The following is a 16,065-nucleotide window of genomic DNA, read 5'->3' on the forward strand; positions in this document are numbered from 1 at the left end:
CTGGAAACCCAAGTAGCAAACTGGCAAATGTCAAAGATAGGAATGTCCTATGCTAAGGCTGTAGATCCAGCCATTGCTTTGGTGGAATAAGCTCTAAGGCTCTCAGAAGGATCCTCTTTGGCCAGGTTGTAACAACTGCTTGCAGATGAAAATCTAGCAAGACTATCTTAACCTTCCTCTACAGGAAACACCAAAAACCTGCTAAAGGAGATGAAAGCAAGACCAGCAGGTAATCACTGCGCTACCCTCAGTCATTCCCCACCTTACATATTGCGCAACAATCTGGTACACAACATATATGCAGATGAATAGTGTCAAGAATCACTACTGTAGTGACAATATAAAACAAGAGAAATATAGAGAATGAAAAAACAAATAATATGTACAAAGGCCGAACACTGTAACAACCCTGGTGACTTCTGGATGTCGAACAGTGAAAGATTTAACTTTTGACTTGGACCAGTCTTGTTGTTGACACCACAGGTGCTTGGCAATGTAGAGTTTGCCACAAGATCCTGTATGGGCTTCACTGAATCAACAAGGAGACACCAAAAGACTTGGGGTCGTGGCATTAGCTAAGGCAAATTTGGTGGTGATCTGTCACAGATCTTGGTTTGTGACACTCCCTACCGAGATTAAAACAAGTCATTTTAAAATGAGACAAGTCCCTCACACACTGTAAAACAGATTTTTGATCAAAGTAAGGGTTTTAACAAGAAGAGAGGTAGCTCTGGATCCATGTTTGTTGGTGCCGAAAGAAAATAAATGACGTCAGCACACAAGAGAGGTATTTATATAGACCCTGCACAATTTCTGGAGCTGAACAGCGCTGGGGTTCTGTAGAAAGGTTCACTGGTCCAGTCTTGTGCCTGGGGAATATTCAAAAGGAGAGGTGTAGGAAAGCAGCTTCTTTCTAGCTTGGTTACCTCCACGTTTTGCCGGTTTGTTTGACTGTGTTCACTGGGATCCTTCTAACCAGGACCCCAGTGACTGTGCTCTCTCCTCTAAATTTGGTTGATGGTAACTTTTTCTTGCCACAACTGGCAAACTGGTTCTCCCATATAAGTCCCTAGTATACGGTACCTAGGGAGCTAGGGCACTGGGGTTCCAGGGGATCCCTATGGGTTGCATTTATTCTGCCACCCACAGGGAGCCAATGTAAAGGGCTCTGCAGGTTGCCATTGCAGCCTGCGTGAAACAGGTGCATGCACCCATTTTCCCTACAGGTCACTGTAAGTCACTCCTATGGTAGGCCCTTTCAGCCCAGAGGGCAGAGTGCAGGCACCTGTGTGTGAGGGAACCCCTGCACTAGCAGAGGTGCCCCCATAAACTCCCGATCCATTTTCCTGGACATTGTGAGTGTGGGGACGCCATTTTACACGTGTACTGGACATAGGACACTAACTATGTCCAGCTACATAATGGTAACTTCGAACCTGGGCATGTTTGGTATCAAACATGTCAGAATCATATCCCAATACTGTTGCAAGTATTAAAAGTATGATTCCATGCACCTTGGGGGGTTCCTTAGAGGACCCCCAGCATTGCTACCACCAGCTTTACAGGGGTTCCCAGGCAGCCCAGCTGCTTCCACCCCTCAGACAGATGTCTGCCCTCCCACTGCTTGATCTGATCAAGCCCAGGAAGGCAGAACAAAGGACTTCCTTTGGGAGAGGGAGGTAACACCCTCTCCCTTTGGAAATAGGTGTGACTGGCTTGGGGGGAGTGGGGGTAGCCTCCCCCAAGCCACTGGTTTGCTTTGAAGGGCACAATTGGTGCCCTCTGTGCATAAACCAGTCCACACCAGTTCAGGGACCACCTCCCCCCCCTTCCCGGCTCGCCCCAAGCCTCCCCGGTCCCTGCTCTGGTGCAAAACTGGACACATACCCCAGGGGTGGTGCCCAGAGCTCCTCCAGTGGGTCCCTGGGTTCTACCATTTCCAAGGTTGGCAGGGAAATTTGGGAGCATATGAGTGGCCAGGCAGGTGACGTCAGAGTCCCTCCTGATAGGTGATCACATGGCTAGGTGACTAATCCCCCTTTCAGGGCGATTTAGGGTCTCTCACTTGGGTGGGTCCTGAGATTTGGCTTGCAAGATTCTAACAGGACTCCTCTGCAACCTCTGCTTAGACTTCTGGCCACTGGAACCACAACTGGACCGTCCAGGAACCGACAAACGCTGCTACAACAAAGAAAACGCTTTTGCAACTTTGTTTCCACGTCTCCCGCCAGCATTGCAACATTTCCCCGGCTGTACATCCTCAGAAGACTGCAACTCTTCAACTTGCATAAGAAAAAAGAATCGCCCTTGGAGTGAAGGAGTCACTCTCCTGCAACCACAAGCATTAACAAGCGACAACCAGCTGCATGGATCTCCCCTCATCATGAGCTGCGTGGATCCTGCATCACGGGTGGTGGTCCAGAGTAGTCCTCTCTTGGTCCTCTCTGCCGGCTGTCCAACTTTGTTGGAGGCAGGCCTTTGCCTTCCCACGTAGGAAAGTACCCCTGTGCACTGTGTCTCTTGCAGCTGCCAAGGCTTTTTCAATCTCCTCCAAGGGATCTCCAGGCGATGTGTAGCTCAAGCAGCCAGCACTCCATCCTGCAAAGCACAGCTTCCTGCATGGTTTTCCTGCGGCGTGGGATCCTCTTTTGTAGTGCTGCGTTGGCTTCTTGTGCAACTCCTGTGTCCCCATCCTGTGGGTGCTGCCTCTGCTCCTGTGGAATATCTGCGACGCTGAGGGTCGCCTCTGATGCCCCCTCCAGAGTCGAGTCCTCCTAGGCCTTGCTGATTCCCGGCAGCACCTCTTTTCCTCTAACCGCAAGTTTGCATTTGCCAAGGCTTGTTGGTGGAATTCCTGCACAGACACCAGTCTGCAAACTTCCTTCAAGCTTGGGACTTCATCTGCATCCATCAGGAACTCTTCTCCGGCTCCAGGACTGCAGAGCTGACCTGTTCAACACCGTCGACCAACTCCTGCATCCACAGCTGGGTGGGTAGTGCCTCCCACTACTCCTGGACTCCACTGTAACTCTTGGTCCTATCTCCACAGGTCGTCTTTCTTCAGGAATCTACCGCTTGTTTTCTTGCAGTCTTCTCTGTGTGTCTTCCTTTACCTTCTTTTGGTTTTTTGTTTAATGAAAATCCAGTGTTTTACTCCTGCATTCCTGGTCGCTGGAGGGTACTGTGTTAATTACCTCTGTGGTTTGCTAGTACTCCCAGCTCCCCTCTACACATTTTACTTACCAAGGTGGGGGGGTACCTTAATTGCATTCCATTTTTTTAGTATATGGTTTGTGCTCCCCCTAGGGCCACTACTGGTTATTGCTATTCGCACTGTTTGCCAACATTTGCTATGCCTGTTTATGAGTACTAGTGTATATATTTAGTGTATTACTTACCTCCTAAGGGTGGGTTACCTTTCTAGTATTGTGTGGCGATTTGTTAAAAAAAGAAAGTACCTTTATTTCTGAACAACTGAGTGTTTTCTTTCATGTGTGTAAGAACTGTGTGACTACAGTGGTATTGCATGAGCTTTGCATGCCTCCTAGATATGCCTTCGCTGCTCATCCCCAGCTACCTCTAGAGAGCCTGGCTTATAGACACTGCCCATACTTCACTACTAGGGGATACCTGGACCTGGTATAAGGACCTTAGGTACCCACCACACGCCAGGGCAGCTTCCTACAAGAGGAATATGCAGATAGAATTCTCTATCAGTAAACACTTTACGTTTAACAAATGCTAAGGAACACAAATGAACAGTTCTTAAAGTGCAAAGGTCAACTATCATGTTATTACCACTGTATATTGTTTTGTAGCTAACGTAGAAAACCATGACTATGGTCTCAGATTTCAATGTGGAATCAGTTTACAAAAAAGTAATGCACACGAACAAAAAACATGGTACAAAACCACACATGTAGCGCCACTGAGTGTTATTTACTATTAATATTGATGAGACAAAGTCATTATGCCCCATTCGACAGGGCCTCTCATGAGTCATGACGTTTCCCAAAACTCAGCAATGGTGATAAATAGCATTTCACAATCTTTACATCCGACTTGTAACTCTACATGCAGGGATTTTCTTGCACATTTCTTATTCCATACTTAACCCAACACTTTTATAGCTAGTGTCTAGGAGCTAAACGTCTGCTATAACAACAAGTGATATGATAGAACAACAAAACTTCAAAGGCTAAATATAGCAAAAGCTAGCACAGACCACATATGATCATGAGGAACGTGGAGGGAAGATCCATAAGCTCCAGGTATCCTTACGGAAGGCCAAACCATCCTAGCAGCCCTGCCTAAGCCATTTAGAGCATATTTTTACTTTTCTATCAGCTGCCATATAGAGCACTATTTAATTATATATCAATTTTCGAAGAGTAAGAAAATGCATGAGGAGGTATCTTTACTTGTGTGAGAATTAGTGTGGAGATGGTGTTGGAATAACTGACATGTAAGGGGTCGCGGCTCATTCTATTTCTCATGTACCTTGTTATGCAAAAAGAAATGCTTTGAATTACTTATAAGCCACTATACCATGAATATAGATATATTGTAAGCACACTATCATACAATATAAGCCAATAATAAGATTCATAGAATTGCAACAGAACATTATGCAAGAGTGCACAAGTTACAGGTGAGAAATTAAAAGATAAAAGCCACAACTAGACATTGTGTGGGGCATGCTTAAGAGAAGACTAAGAAAACCCCATGACAGTAAAGGACTTTAATGTAGAGAGTTTCAGGGAAGAGAACATTTCAGAGGATAAAAAAAAACTATTAGAGCAAGGCCTGGAGTTGGGTCTCCTATATATCATAGTTGCATTGAAGACCATAGGAGATTAGGCAGGACAAGAATCAATAGTTACCTTTCATTTCTTTCTCGAAGCTCCTCCAGTTCTGTCGGCTCTTGCTGGTCTGCCTGCTTCTCACACAGACTAGTCAAGCGTTCAATCCGCTGTTGCAGCAATAAAATCTGTGATTCTGGGTAGATAGGTAAAGAAAACTGTGAGCAGATTGTAATGATTTCTAGTTGTAAAGTATTAAAGCTATCTTGTTTTGGGTTCAAACCCATCATAACTAATAACACACCACAGAAAGGGAACCTGTCCTCATCAATGTAAAAATATAAAAACTGATAATAAAAAATCTGCACAACCACAAACTGAATTACCATTCAAATAAAGGGAAGAGGGAGAGAAAAGGTCATCATTATTTCTTCCTGAAAAGGGCAACACAATGAAGCTTTATTAAACAAGATGGCGGCAAGAAAGACTTTTCTAAGATTATTCTGCTGGAAGTTTGTTTAGTAATGTCACTAAAGTACGGTTTCTTCCTTTTGTTTTGTCCAATTTTGTGTGCTTAGATTGAAGATGCAGGGTTTAGAAGCATGTTTTAAGTCTGATTTAATTATTGTAAACACTGTAGAAAATCTAGGAATATTAAACCTTATTTGATATTTTGGCAGTGTGTAATAATTTCACTAACTGGTGAAATAGTTAGCTCAGAAGAATGTTGGCCAATATGTACTAGCACATTTACCCACATACACTGAATGAGAAAAACCCTTTGATAAATCAGCCACTTTTTCCAACGTGCCAGCATTGATAGTAGGTCAACTGCCAAAGACCACATGGTTAATGCATTTAATGCAAGGAGCAGAGAAAGGTGTCCTGCACACGGGGCAGTGATGAAATCATGACAAGACTTTCAACATACGAACAGAATTAATAGCTGCAAGGTGCCCCATTGTGATGTGTACTACCTTAAGCTAATCTTGGCTTTTTACCCAACTTCACTTTATTAGGTTTTTTGAGTTCATAGTTCCAATGTTAGCAGCACAATTCCAAGTTCCAGACTACAATGTGATGTTTGTTAAAAGGTCAGGGGATACTGAAAGTGAGACACTTGCAAAGAGGACAATTGACAGCTGTGAATGTCCACACAACAGCAACACCACATTACTGTGGTCATGCACAGAGTGCAGAAGAAAAGTGGCAAGTATGCTTAAAGCTTCAAGTTTGAGGTGCTTTAGAATGCAGGGCTACAAACTAATCTGGTTAGATTCAAAATGGTAAAGGTTTCACAAAGTAATATACTGTTGGCAGGGTTGACCACCCATACAAGGTCATAATATTCAGAAAGAAGCAGGTGAACGAGCCCTCAACTGCGTCCAGAAATTTGTTTAATAAACATTTTAATACGGCACTCAAACTTTTTACATAAATTATGTCATGTAACCCAGAGAGTCCTAATTGAGATAGTCTGAGAGGTAATGAATGCAAGTGAGTGCAATACACATACTTTCCATACTTAAAACTGTCTAGCATAACTCCAATAGGAAGATACTACATACCCTGCATTACTTCTTTAAATTAGATCTATGCCGTTTACCATTCACTTCAATAACATGTTTTGTTAAAAGGGGGAAAACAATCATTTTACCTATTTTGGAGGTTAGGCAGCTGAATAAGCACTGACGAGTACTGATGTCAAAAAGCTTGGAAAACACTGAGAAAACATCACTGACATTCACAAAAAATAAACACTGAAAACACTTTAGCCTAAATATGCTAGTGGACAAACAATAAAAGAACTAACCGAAAAGAGGAACAAAGATTATTTTGGCATATCTTTATCTAGTGCCAGTGCGATGAGTTGATAATTTAGGAAACTGGATAATTTGGGGAGGACAAGAGCCCACCTCAAAGGATAAGGCCACAGACTGTTACATGTCACAAATTAAATATAGTACAACGTGTTCAATCCATGGTAAAGTAACAAGAAACAGTCTTCAATCAAAGACAATGAGTAAAGTTTTAAGCATGACATACACAGCAGAAAAAGTCTCACAAAGCACAGACCGGGAAAGATGGGATTTGAGGCAGATCACAGTAGGTTCATGGTCAAATACACCAAGCATATTGGTCTCAAACTCTGGAATTCAAAAAGTTCGAAAAAGTTCCAAAACTCCCAATCCAGAAAGGGTAATTGGGAGAATTTTTCTTCTCAAAATGTGTCAGGGTGGGATGCTACTAAAATTGTAGATTTAAGCCTGAACACAGAGAGAGACTTAGTTGTTTTTTCATGGAGGTGCTGGGAGCATTGACCAGGACAAAGCTGAAATTTAGTCTGACACTGTAGAGTTGCCAGTTGGATACTTTTTTTTCCACATAAGGGAGATACTTAATACATGTGGGTTGAGCCTTGGATCATAATGCAGTCTGAAGGCCAATAGGGAGGAGGGGCTTTGACAAGTCACGTCCATGATGATGTATATAAACACACTAACATTTGGAGCACTGACCTAAAAATGAAATGAGGTCCCAGGCCGGTTACTCATGTAACCTCACGTGAGGCAGCCATGATGAAATGGTTACTGGTCTAAAATTTTCTTTTTATTTTTTTTTTATTTTAAGAAGAGTGAATGGATCCCAGTGACTTGCAGCGATTAATTCAATGGGAACCAACAGTGGCATAGAGCATGTCTAGTCATTAAAAAGTATCCACAGGGGTATAGTCTAAAATTAAATAGACTTCCAATTAAATCCTGTAGTGATTAATGTAGGTCATAGTCAATTTTAAGTTAACAGTTCTGGGAAAGGGGTGCTGCTGGAAATCGGTGCAGCTCGATAACATGGGTTTTCTGGGCTTGTCGCGAATGCTATTTTTTTTCAAATATGAGAAAGATTAATTACTCTGTAAATTGCCTCATGTGACGTGTTCATATAGGAATGGATGTGTTCTACAGGATCATAAGTATTTGACAGCATGACGTTACCAACTCAGAATTTCATCACACATTCTAAGACATGCTGCTTCACAAGAAAATTCTTTCCAAGGTTACATGAAATTGTACATTTGAACAGATTTGTTTTACTTACGTTTTTTGACTTAATATTCAAAAATGTAGTATTAGAGGCATACAATTATAAAGTGAAACAGTACAACAGGCAGAATGGAGGAATTTTTCAGACAAACCCCAGATGTCAGAATTTTGTTAAAGGTTTTCGTTTCCTTATAAGGTAATCATTATCGTGAGGAGCATTTTTGAAAAATCTGGTGCTTGACTTGATATGCAGACCCACATTCCGGCCAGCTGTAAGGACTTCCTGGAAGCGGTACTGCAGATTTTCTGGAACTTGAGGAACAGTCTGTTCCCTTCCGAACAAGTAATGGTCATTGTTGGAAGCTGGCCCAGTGTGTGGTGAGCCAGGTCCAGGTATCCCATATTAGTGAGGTGTAGGCAGTGTCTAGGAAGCCAGATCTCTCTGGAGGTAGCTGTGGATGAGCAATCAAGGCTTATCTAGGAGACATGCGAAGCTTATGCAATACCACTACAGTCACACAGCACTTACACATATGAAAGAATCACTTTGTTACAAAAATAAAGGTACTTTATTATAGTATCACAAATACGAAAATACTGAATAACCAATAGGGTAGGTAAACACACAACTATGTACACATTAGGAGTCAGTGATTAGCATAGAAAGCAACAGCAAATAGTAAAAACAATAGCAAATAGTGAAAGCCCTAGGGGGAGACCAAACCATATACTAAGTGGAATGTGAAAGGTGAAATGTGAAATCAGAAGAGGTGAGCTGGAGGAGCTAGGAACCCCAAAAGATAAGTACCAGGGTGCCCCCCCCAGCGACCAGGAGAGAGGACGTAGGTACCTGGTTTTCTCTCACCAACCCACAGGAGAGCTTTGGAAAAGGACTGTGCAAGACCCAGACAAGACTGGAAGAAACTAAAAGGTGGATTCTGACAGAAGAGGACCTGCAAAAGAAGGGGACCAAGTTCAGTTTGAGTCGGAGTGTCCGTCTGTAGCAGGAGCCACTAACAACCCTTCTGTGGATGCAGGACCATGTCGAAGGTGGATGGACAAAGTCAGCAGTGCAGCACAGGAGCAGAAGAGGAGTTCCAGAAGTGATGCAAGTGATGTCCCATGCGGCAGTTGTGATGCAGTCCGACAGTGGTGCTGGAAAACCACTAACAAGCCTTGGCAAATGCAAGAGTCAGAGAAAAAGGTTTTGCCAGGTTGAAGAGGACTAGCAAGGCTCAGGGGACTAGACCCAAGAAGGGGAGTCCAAGGTGACCCTCAACAGCTGGGAGAGTCACAAGAAGAGGAGGCAGCCTCCACAGGCAGCAGGCACAGGAGTCACAGTGAGGCCCACTCAGCACACATGAAGAGGAGTTGCATGTCGCTGGAGCAGCAGGCAGGGGACTGTGCTTTGCAGGGAGGAGTGCTGGGGGCTGGGGCTACACGGAGCCTGAAGACCCCTGTGGAGTATGAAAAAACTAGCCTTGATAGCTTCAAGAGCCACAGTGCACAGGGGTATTGTCCCGCATGGAGAGGCAAGGGCCTACAGTCTCCCAAGTTGGACAGCTGGTAGAGAGGACCAAGGGGACCACTCCAGACCACCACCTGTGATGCAGCAGCGACGCAGTTCTGGAGGAGAGGAGATCCACGCAGCCGGTTGTTGCAGTTGGTGCCTGCAAATGCAGGTGAGTGACTCCTTCACTCAAAGGGAGATTCCTTTTTTGCTTCTTGTGCAGGCTGAAGACTCTATGCCCTCAGAGGATGCACAGCCAGGGAAATGTTACAGTTGCTGGAAGGAGCCAGAGAAACAATGTTGCAGAGCGGAGTCGTTCCCGGAGTTGCAGATTGTCGGTTCCTGAAGGGGACCACTTGCAGTCCTGGTGAGCAGAAGGAGTAAACTATGCAGAGGAGTTCTGCTAGAATCTTGCAAGTCAAGTCTGACGACCCACCCGGGAGGGAGACCCTAAATAGCCCAGGAAGTGAAATTTTTCACCTAGCAGGGTGACCACCTATTAGGGAGAGTCTGTGACGTCACCTGCCTGATCTGGCCACTCAGATGCTCCCAGTGGCCTCTGCCTACCTTGGATTCAAGATGGCAGAATCACGCGGACACCTGGGGAGCTCTGGGCACCACCCCTGGGGTGGTGGACAGGGGAGTGGTCACTCCACTTTCCATTGTACAGTTTCACACCAAAGCAGAGACTGGGGGTCCGTGGATTGGTGCAAACCAATTTACGCAAGGAGGGCACCAAATGTGCCCTTCAAAGCATACTGGTGCATTGGAGAAGCTACACCTCCCAAGCCATGTAACATTTATTTCCAAAGGGAGAGAGTGTTGCTTCCCCTCTCCCAAAGGAAATCCTTTGTTTTGCCTTCCTCTGCTTGAGCTGGTCAAGGAGCAGGAGGGCAGAAATCTTTCTCAAGGGTGGCAGCAGCGGGGGCTGCCCAGAAAACCCCAGAAGACTGGTAGGAGCAATGCTAGGGGTCCTCTAAGGAGCCCCCAGAGAGTATGGAATCATACAACCAATACTGGCAACACTATTGAGGTACGATTCCAACATGTTTGATACCAAACATGCCTAGGTTCAGAGTTACCATTATGTAGCTGGACATAGGTCCAGCACACAGGTAAAATGGCTTCCTAAAATGGCTTCCCTGCACTTACGAAATACAGGTAAATGGAGCTGGAGATCGTAGGGGCACCTCTACTCAGGCAGGGGTGCCCTCACACACAGATACCTGCACCCTGCCCTCTGGGCTAGGAGGGGCCATGGGGTGACTTACAGTGACCTGGTCCAGTGACCTGTAGTGAAAGGGTGCATTCACCTTTTCATGCAGGCTGCAAAGGCAGGCCAGCAGACATATTTTGCATGGGCTCCCATGGGTGGCACAATACATGCTGCAGCCCATGGTGAATCCCTGGTACCGCAATGCCCTGGATACCCAAGTACCATATACTAGGAACTTATATGGGGCACCAGTATGCAAATTATGGGGTGTGCTAAGTCCTAAGCAACGAAAGTTAGAGGGAAAGAGCACAGTCACTGGGGTCCTGGTTAGCAGAATCCCAGTGAACTCAGTCAAAACACACTGACAGCAGGCCAAAAGTGGGGGTAACCATGCCACAAAGCGGGTACTCTCCTACAGTCAAAATGCACCAACAGACTGATGGCATTCAGTGATTTCAAGGACATGCTGCAAGCGGTGCAGCCGTTCTTACCCCAGACTTCCAAGCACTTGGATTCTATATCAGATGAGGTGGGGTTCCCCATCAAGGCTTCAATAAAGGGCAATAATGGGTCGTAGGCTGGTTGAGCAGGAAGAACAACCTCCGCTAAGACAGTTGTTTTAAAATCAACTGTTAGACCGAGAACTTCTGCTGCTTTTTTAGTGACGGAATGGAACGAGAAATCCTGGAGTAGGGGTGCCCACATGGAACTCCATTTTCACTTTTGGTGATGTGTCAAAGCCACTTGCAGAAGATAGCCTAGCAATATCAATAGATACTGTGGCAACACTGACCTAAGCACCACTGGTGAGAGTGTATAGTTGGCAACCGGGGTAAAGGATGGACTCGGGACAACTGGGCCAATGCCATACGGCATTATGGGCATGCTCACGGGACCTGGTTGATTCCTGCTGAACATATTGAGTGTGGTATTACAGAAGGTGACTGGATCTGTGCCTGGAGCAGAAACTCTGGGTGAGTCATCTATGACAAGATGGTGCTCAGAAAATGGAAGGAAGTGAGTGTGTGTTTGGGATTGGTAGGTTGGGGAGGTGCCAGTGAAGAAGGCTCAGATTTCGGCATCAGCAAACTCAGGGATCTGGTTCAGCTGAGGAACAGGCACAGAGCTTTCAGGGTCTGGTTTGTACGTCACCAAAGGGGACTAACTCCAACTCAAAGGAAGATCATCCCTCAAACGCTTCTTGTGCTTCTTACGTTTCTTCCTTCCGGTCTTGAAAGAGGAAGGCGATCAAGTACTGTCAATGTAGGAAGCTGGCTCTTTATATAGTGGGCCAAAATTAAGTACACTTTACTCCAGGTAAACCCCAATTGGCTGATAGAGACAAAATGATAAATGCTCTCTTTTGTGGTAGTGTGGATGAGCAGGTAGGCTTCTCAAAGGGCAGTACTAAACATTTATTGCACACACAAAGGCAGCAAGTGACACTGAATAAAAAAAACAAACACCAATTTATAAAATTAGCAGACATGTGAATTTAGATACCGAGATCAGAATCGGATGAGAACTTTGAGAGATGAATTTTTATAGGTTCCTAAAGTTCACACAGTGCAATTTCTGGAGAAGAACTTTTATCCTATGGTGGGAAAACAAACTGCATTTAGGCTCTTGTCAGCAATTTACAGGACTCCTCTCCAGGACTTAAAGTGGGTATGGGGCAAGGTCCAAGGAATCACCAACAGGTCACATCAGGAGCCTCTAGAGCGTCTGGGTGCAGAGGTGCTATTCAGCTTTGGGATCCCTAATGTTATCACATGGGAAAAGAAACGTATACTGCATTCGGGCACTTAGTAACAACTTACAGGACTGCTCTTCTGGAGTTAAGCATGGGGAAAGGTCCAAGGCATAACCAACAGGTCACTTCAGAAGGCACTGGGGCGTCTGGGTGAAGAGGTGCTTTTCAGTATCAAATGTCCTGTTCACTTTAATGGGAAATGGTCCTATCACCAAGAGGCTACAAGCTGGGACTGGAGGACCAGTCCGGTCAAACCCAGAGTGGGGCTCAGTCCTTGAGATGCTCAGGAATGCAGGGACACTGTTGGTCCACTGCTCCTCTGGTTGGGATGCAGTGGTGCTTTTAGGTATCAGGTGCGTACTGCGGGAGACACTTCGGGTTGACTGGGCCTGCACAAAGAGGCTGCAGGCAGCGACTGGGAGTCCAGTCTGGGCAAACCCAAGGGTGGGTTCAGCCTTAGATGGTCTCAAGACCCTGTTGGCACCGTCATCTCCCTCGGACTCTGGCTGAGGGGCGTGGCTGCAGAGGTACTTTCAGGTGTTGGGTGGCCAGGTCAGAGGCTCACTCTTTGTCTTGGTTCTGCAGAAAAGGGATAAACAGAACAGCTGGGCCACACTTGATGTGTGTCTCAGTGCCCTAGAGTCACTCGATGTACAGGTTTGTCTTCCTCAGCAATGGTGCCCGGGCTGGACACAACAAGCCTTGGTTCCTGCCTGGAGTCTGGTACCCTAGGTATTGGTACTGTGTGGCTCGGGTTGATCCCAGTGTCCCCACTCTTGGAGGGAGGACGGATCTGACCTGTGGGAGCACAGCAACCTCTTCTTCGGCACTGCAGTATCAGTAGTCCCGGTAAGCAGCAGGACCGTGAACTGGACCTTGCTTCTTTGGTGCCTGCGGTTGCAGGCGAGTAGCTCCCCTACTCTAAGAGTTCTCTAGCACTGGCAGCCCTCCGTGTTTCTTGGAGTCTGCACAGCGGCAGGACAAGTCGGTTTCTCCACAATTGTCAGGAGCAGCAGGCAGGGTTGACAACAAGTCAGCACTATTCTTTGTACACTCCTCCTTTGTGTCCATCAAATCTGAGTTTGTGGCATCAGAGGTGCCACCTAAATACTGTATTTAGGGGTGTTACAGAGTGTGACAAGTAGTTGCCAATGGGCTACCTACCTTTCGGGTGCCTGGCCCTCTATATGACCACTTCCTGTGGGAAGTGGGCATAACTCTGACACAATGTTTACCATTCATCCTGCTTGGAGGAGGTAACCACCTGCCAGAGCAGGCATTGTTTGCAAACTCAGAGAGCATAGGCACTCACCTCCAGGGTGGCAAGCTCATCTGTGAGGGCAGGCTGGTCAGGACCAGTCAAACAGCACACTAGTAGTTGGCAGGATTTCAGGGGGTACCTCTAAGGTACCCACTGGGTGCATGTATTAATAAGGCAATCAATGCAATCAGTGTGGGTGTATCAATATGAGGTGTTTGATACCAAACACCACAGGTTTCAGTGAACCCATTATATAGCTGGTTAACTCGTTTTAGCCAGTGCCCAGTAATACCTTAAGGCGGCTTGTCTGTTCAATTGTACTGTCAGTAATTGAACTGGCCAGCACTGGGGGGAAATATCTGCTCATGCAGATATGTCCTCACATGTAATATAATGCACCCTGCTTAGGGCATTAAGGACTGCTCTAAGGGTGACTTACAAATATTACATGCAGTGCTAGGGAACATGGTACACACAACTGTGCAATGTTGTGTTTTCACTTTTTAGAGCATCTTTTCACGCAGCATGCAGGGGCAGTCTGCATGAGTTTGCTGCTAAGTTCCTTTGAGTGGCACAACATAGGCTGCAACTCTTACAGACCCTCTTTAGTACCTATACCCTAGGTACCTGAGAAACCACTTACTAGGGAATTCGAGATGTGCTAAAAACCTTGCCAAATGGGATCAGTTGCCTTGGTTTGGTGAAAGCACACTGGGGACCTGGTTAGCAGGAACTCAGTGCACTCCAGTCAAAGTTACATCAAATACCAGCCAAAAAGTTTTGGGGGCGGGGGGGGGTTACGGCGACAAAACCCCAGCTTCCTACATGCAAGAGAGACTACTCTTGCATTCACAAGATATGGCCATGAAGAGCTTAGCCTTGTGATCCTTAATGGCTTTCGGGTTCATACGGAGACAGTTGTTTAAGCAATTAGAAATGTGGTCAGAACCCAAGCCCAGAAGGCAAATAGAGTGAGGATCACTATTGGACAGTGCATAATCTGAGCTGGTGGTTGCCAGTGGGAATCCCTGGCACTTATGGTTGGGGAACACCACTTGTTTTTCCACATCAGATAGCAAGTGAGGAAAAAACACAGAAAGAATGACAAAGACAAAAAAGGTCAGAAAGGGAAACAGGAGGAACCTGTAAGTGAGATAAAAGGGACAAGAGGTTTAAAAAGGCATGAGGTGGACACAGGACTACCAGCCTTTGTATACAGAGCACAAACATTTACTTGCTCTGGCCAGGGGTCTTCTGCGCAGAGTTTTGGGGACTGGCATATTCGTTTTCAAATTAACAACTGGAGATGGACATCTGTTCATCGCAGTCCCTACAGGGCTTGAAGCCAGAACACATCAGGGGACACATGGTACTGCAACAAGGAAATCATTTTTTTGTGTGAGAAACTCAACTCAGGAGCGAGCCAGCTACAGATCCATGTTGAAGGAGCAGAAAAAAAAAGGAGCAGAGATAGGTGCACCAGAGCCAGCCTATATGGCTTTCTGGTCGTTATACTGTGTCACTTCCTGTGTCTCTTGAAACCAGCGCACCCTACCTGGGACATGAGAGCTTTGAAGTTTCCAGATCCCATTGGACACCTGACATCGTTTCTCATCCCACGCTCTTACCATAAGCATTGGATTTTGTTCTTTCAAAGGTTTAGGGTTCATCTTCTGTCAGGTGTCGACAACCTGGTTGGATCCCGGTCACCAGAGCCCAATTTTGTGAGCATAGTTGATTGTCAATCTGACTAATTATCTCATCAGGGACGGATTACCTCAGCGGTGAAATGGCCAAAATAAACTGCATTTAAAACATACAAAATGTAAGAATGTTGAAAGACAACAGAACTCCTGAGGAGAGTTGAAGATCTCTAAAGGCGTTGAAGGAGCAGAAAACAGATCTTTAGTCGTAAAGCTGTCAGGGGTGCTTTAGGTTTCCAGTGACGACATCACAATGCAACATGGGAACATGTGGAGTGACGCCCCTACCAACGTGGAAGAATTATAGCAAAGTTTCCAGTCCAAGTTGGCACATATGGGTATTCAAAAGATGGGGAATCTGCAGGTACATGCGTAAATCAAAGTGTGCTTTTTATGATTTGGTGTCAATCTGTCAGGAGTCTGAGAGATTGAGGTTAAAAATAAATAGATGTTGCAATGGTTGGGTACGGAAGAGTCTCGTTAGTTTCTTTGCACTTTTAACTTCAAATAATAGAGCAATCTGATTGGTCACGAGGGCCCTTTTTACGCAATGGCCATCTCACTTTTGAGTGATCCACAAGAGCCCTTGCTCTGATTGGATGTCTGCAATATACAGAAATATTGTGGCTAACAAAACAGTACTCAGGGACTCTGACTTTGTGTCCTGAAAATGAAAAATAATTAATAAGGGCCTACCCTGATTCCCTGGCTCTTTTAGGGGATTTCAATTAAGGGCCGGAAGTGATGGTGAGTTCAATGATTTGTGGATATCTCACCAC

General features: G+C 45.6%; 1 protein-coding gene across 11 annotated transcripts in view; it reads right to left on the reverse strand.

Moving 5' to 3' along the window:
* NUMA1 (nuclear mitotic apparatus protein 1) overlaps nucleotides 1–16,065 on the reverse strand; it is a 443,588-nt gene that overhangs the window by 280,998 nt on the left and 146,525 nt on the right. For all 11 annotated transcript variants that reach the window (XM_069203745.1, XM_069203747.1, XM_069203751.1 and 8 more), the window contains one exon: nucleotides 4,884–4,998. In XM_069203745.1, coding sequence (XP_069059846.1) covers nucleotides 4,884–4,998 — 115 coding nt within the window. The remainder of the gene's footprint in view (nucleotides 1–4,883; nucleotides 4,999–16,065) is intronic.

The sequence above is a fragment of the Pleurodeles waltl genome, chromosome 8 (genome assembly GCF_031143425.1).
Source record: "Pleurodeles waltl isolate 20211129_DDA chromosome 8, aPleWal1.hap1.20221129, whole genome shotgun sequence".
Classification (NCBI taxonomy): Eukaryota; Metazoa; Chordata; class Amphibia; order Caudata; family Salamandridae; genus Pleurodeles; species Pleurodeles waltl.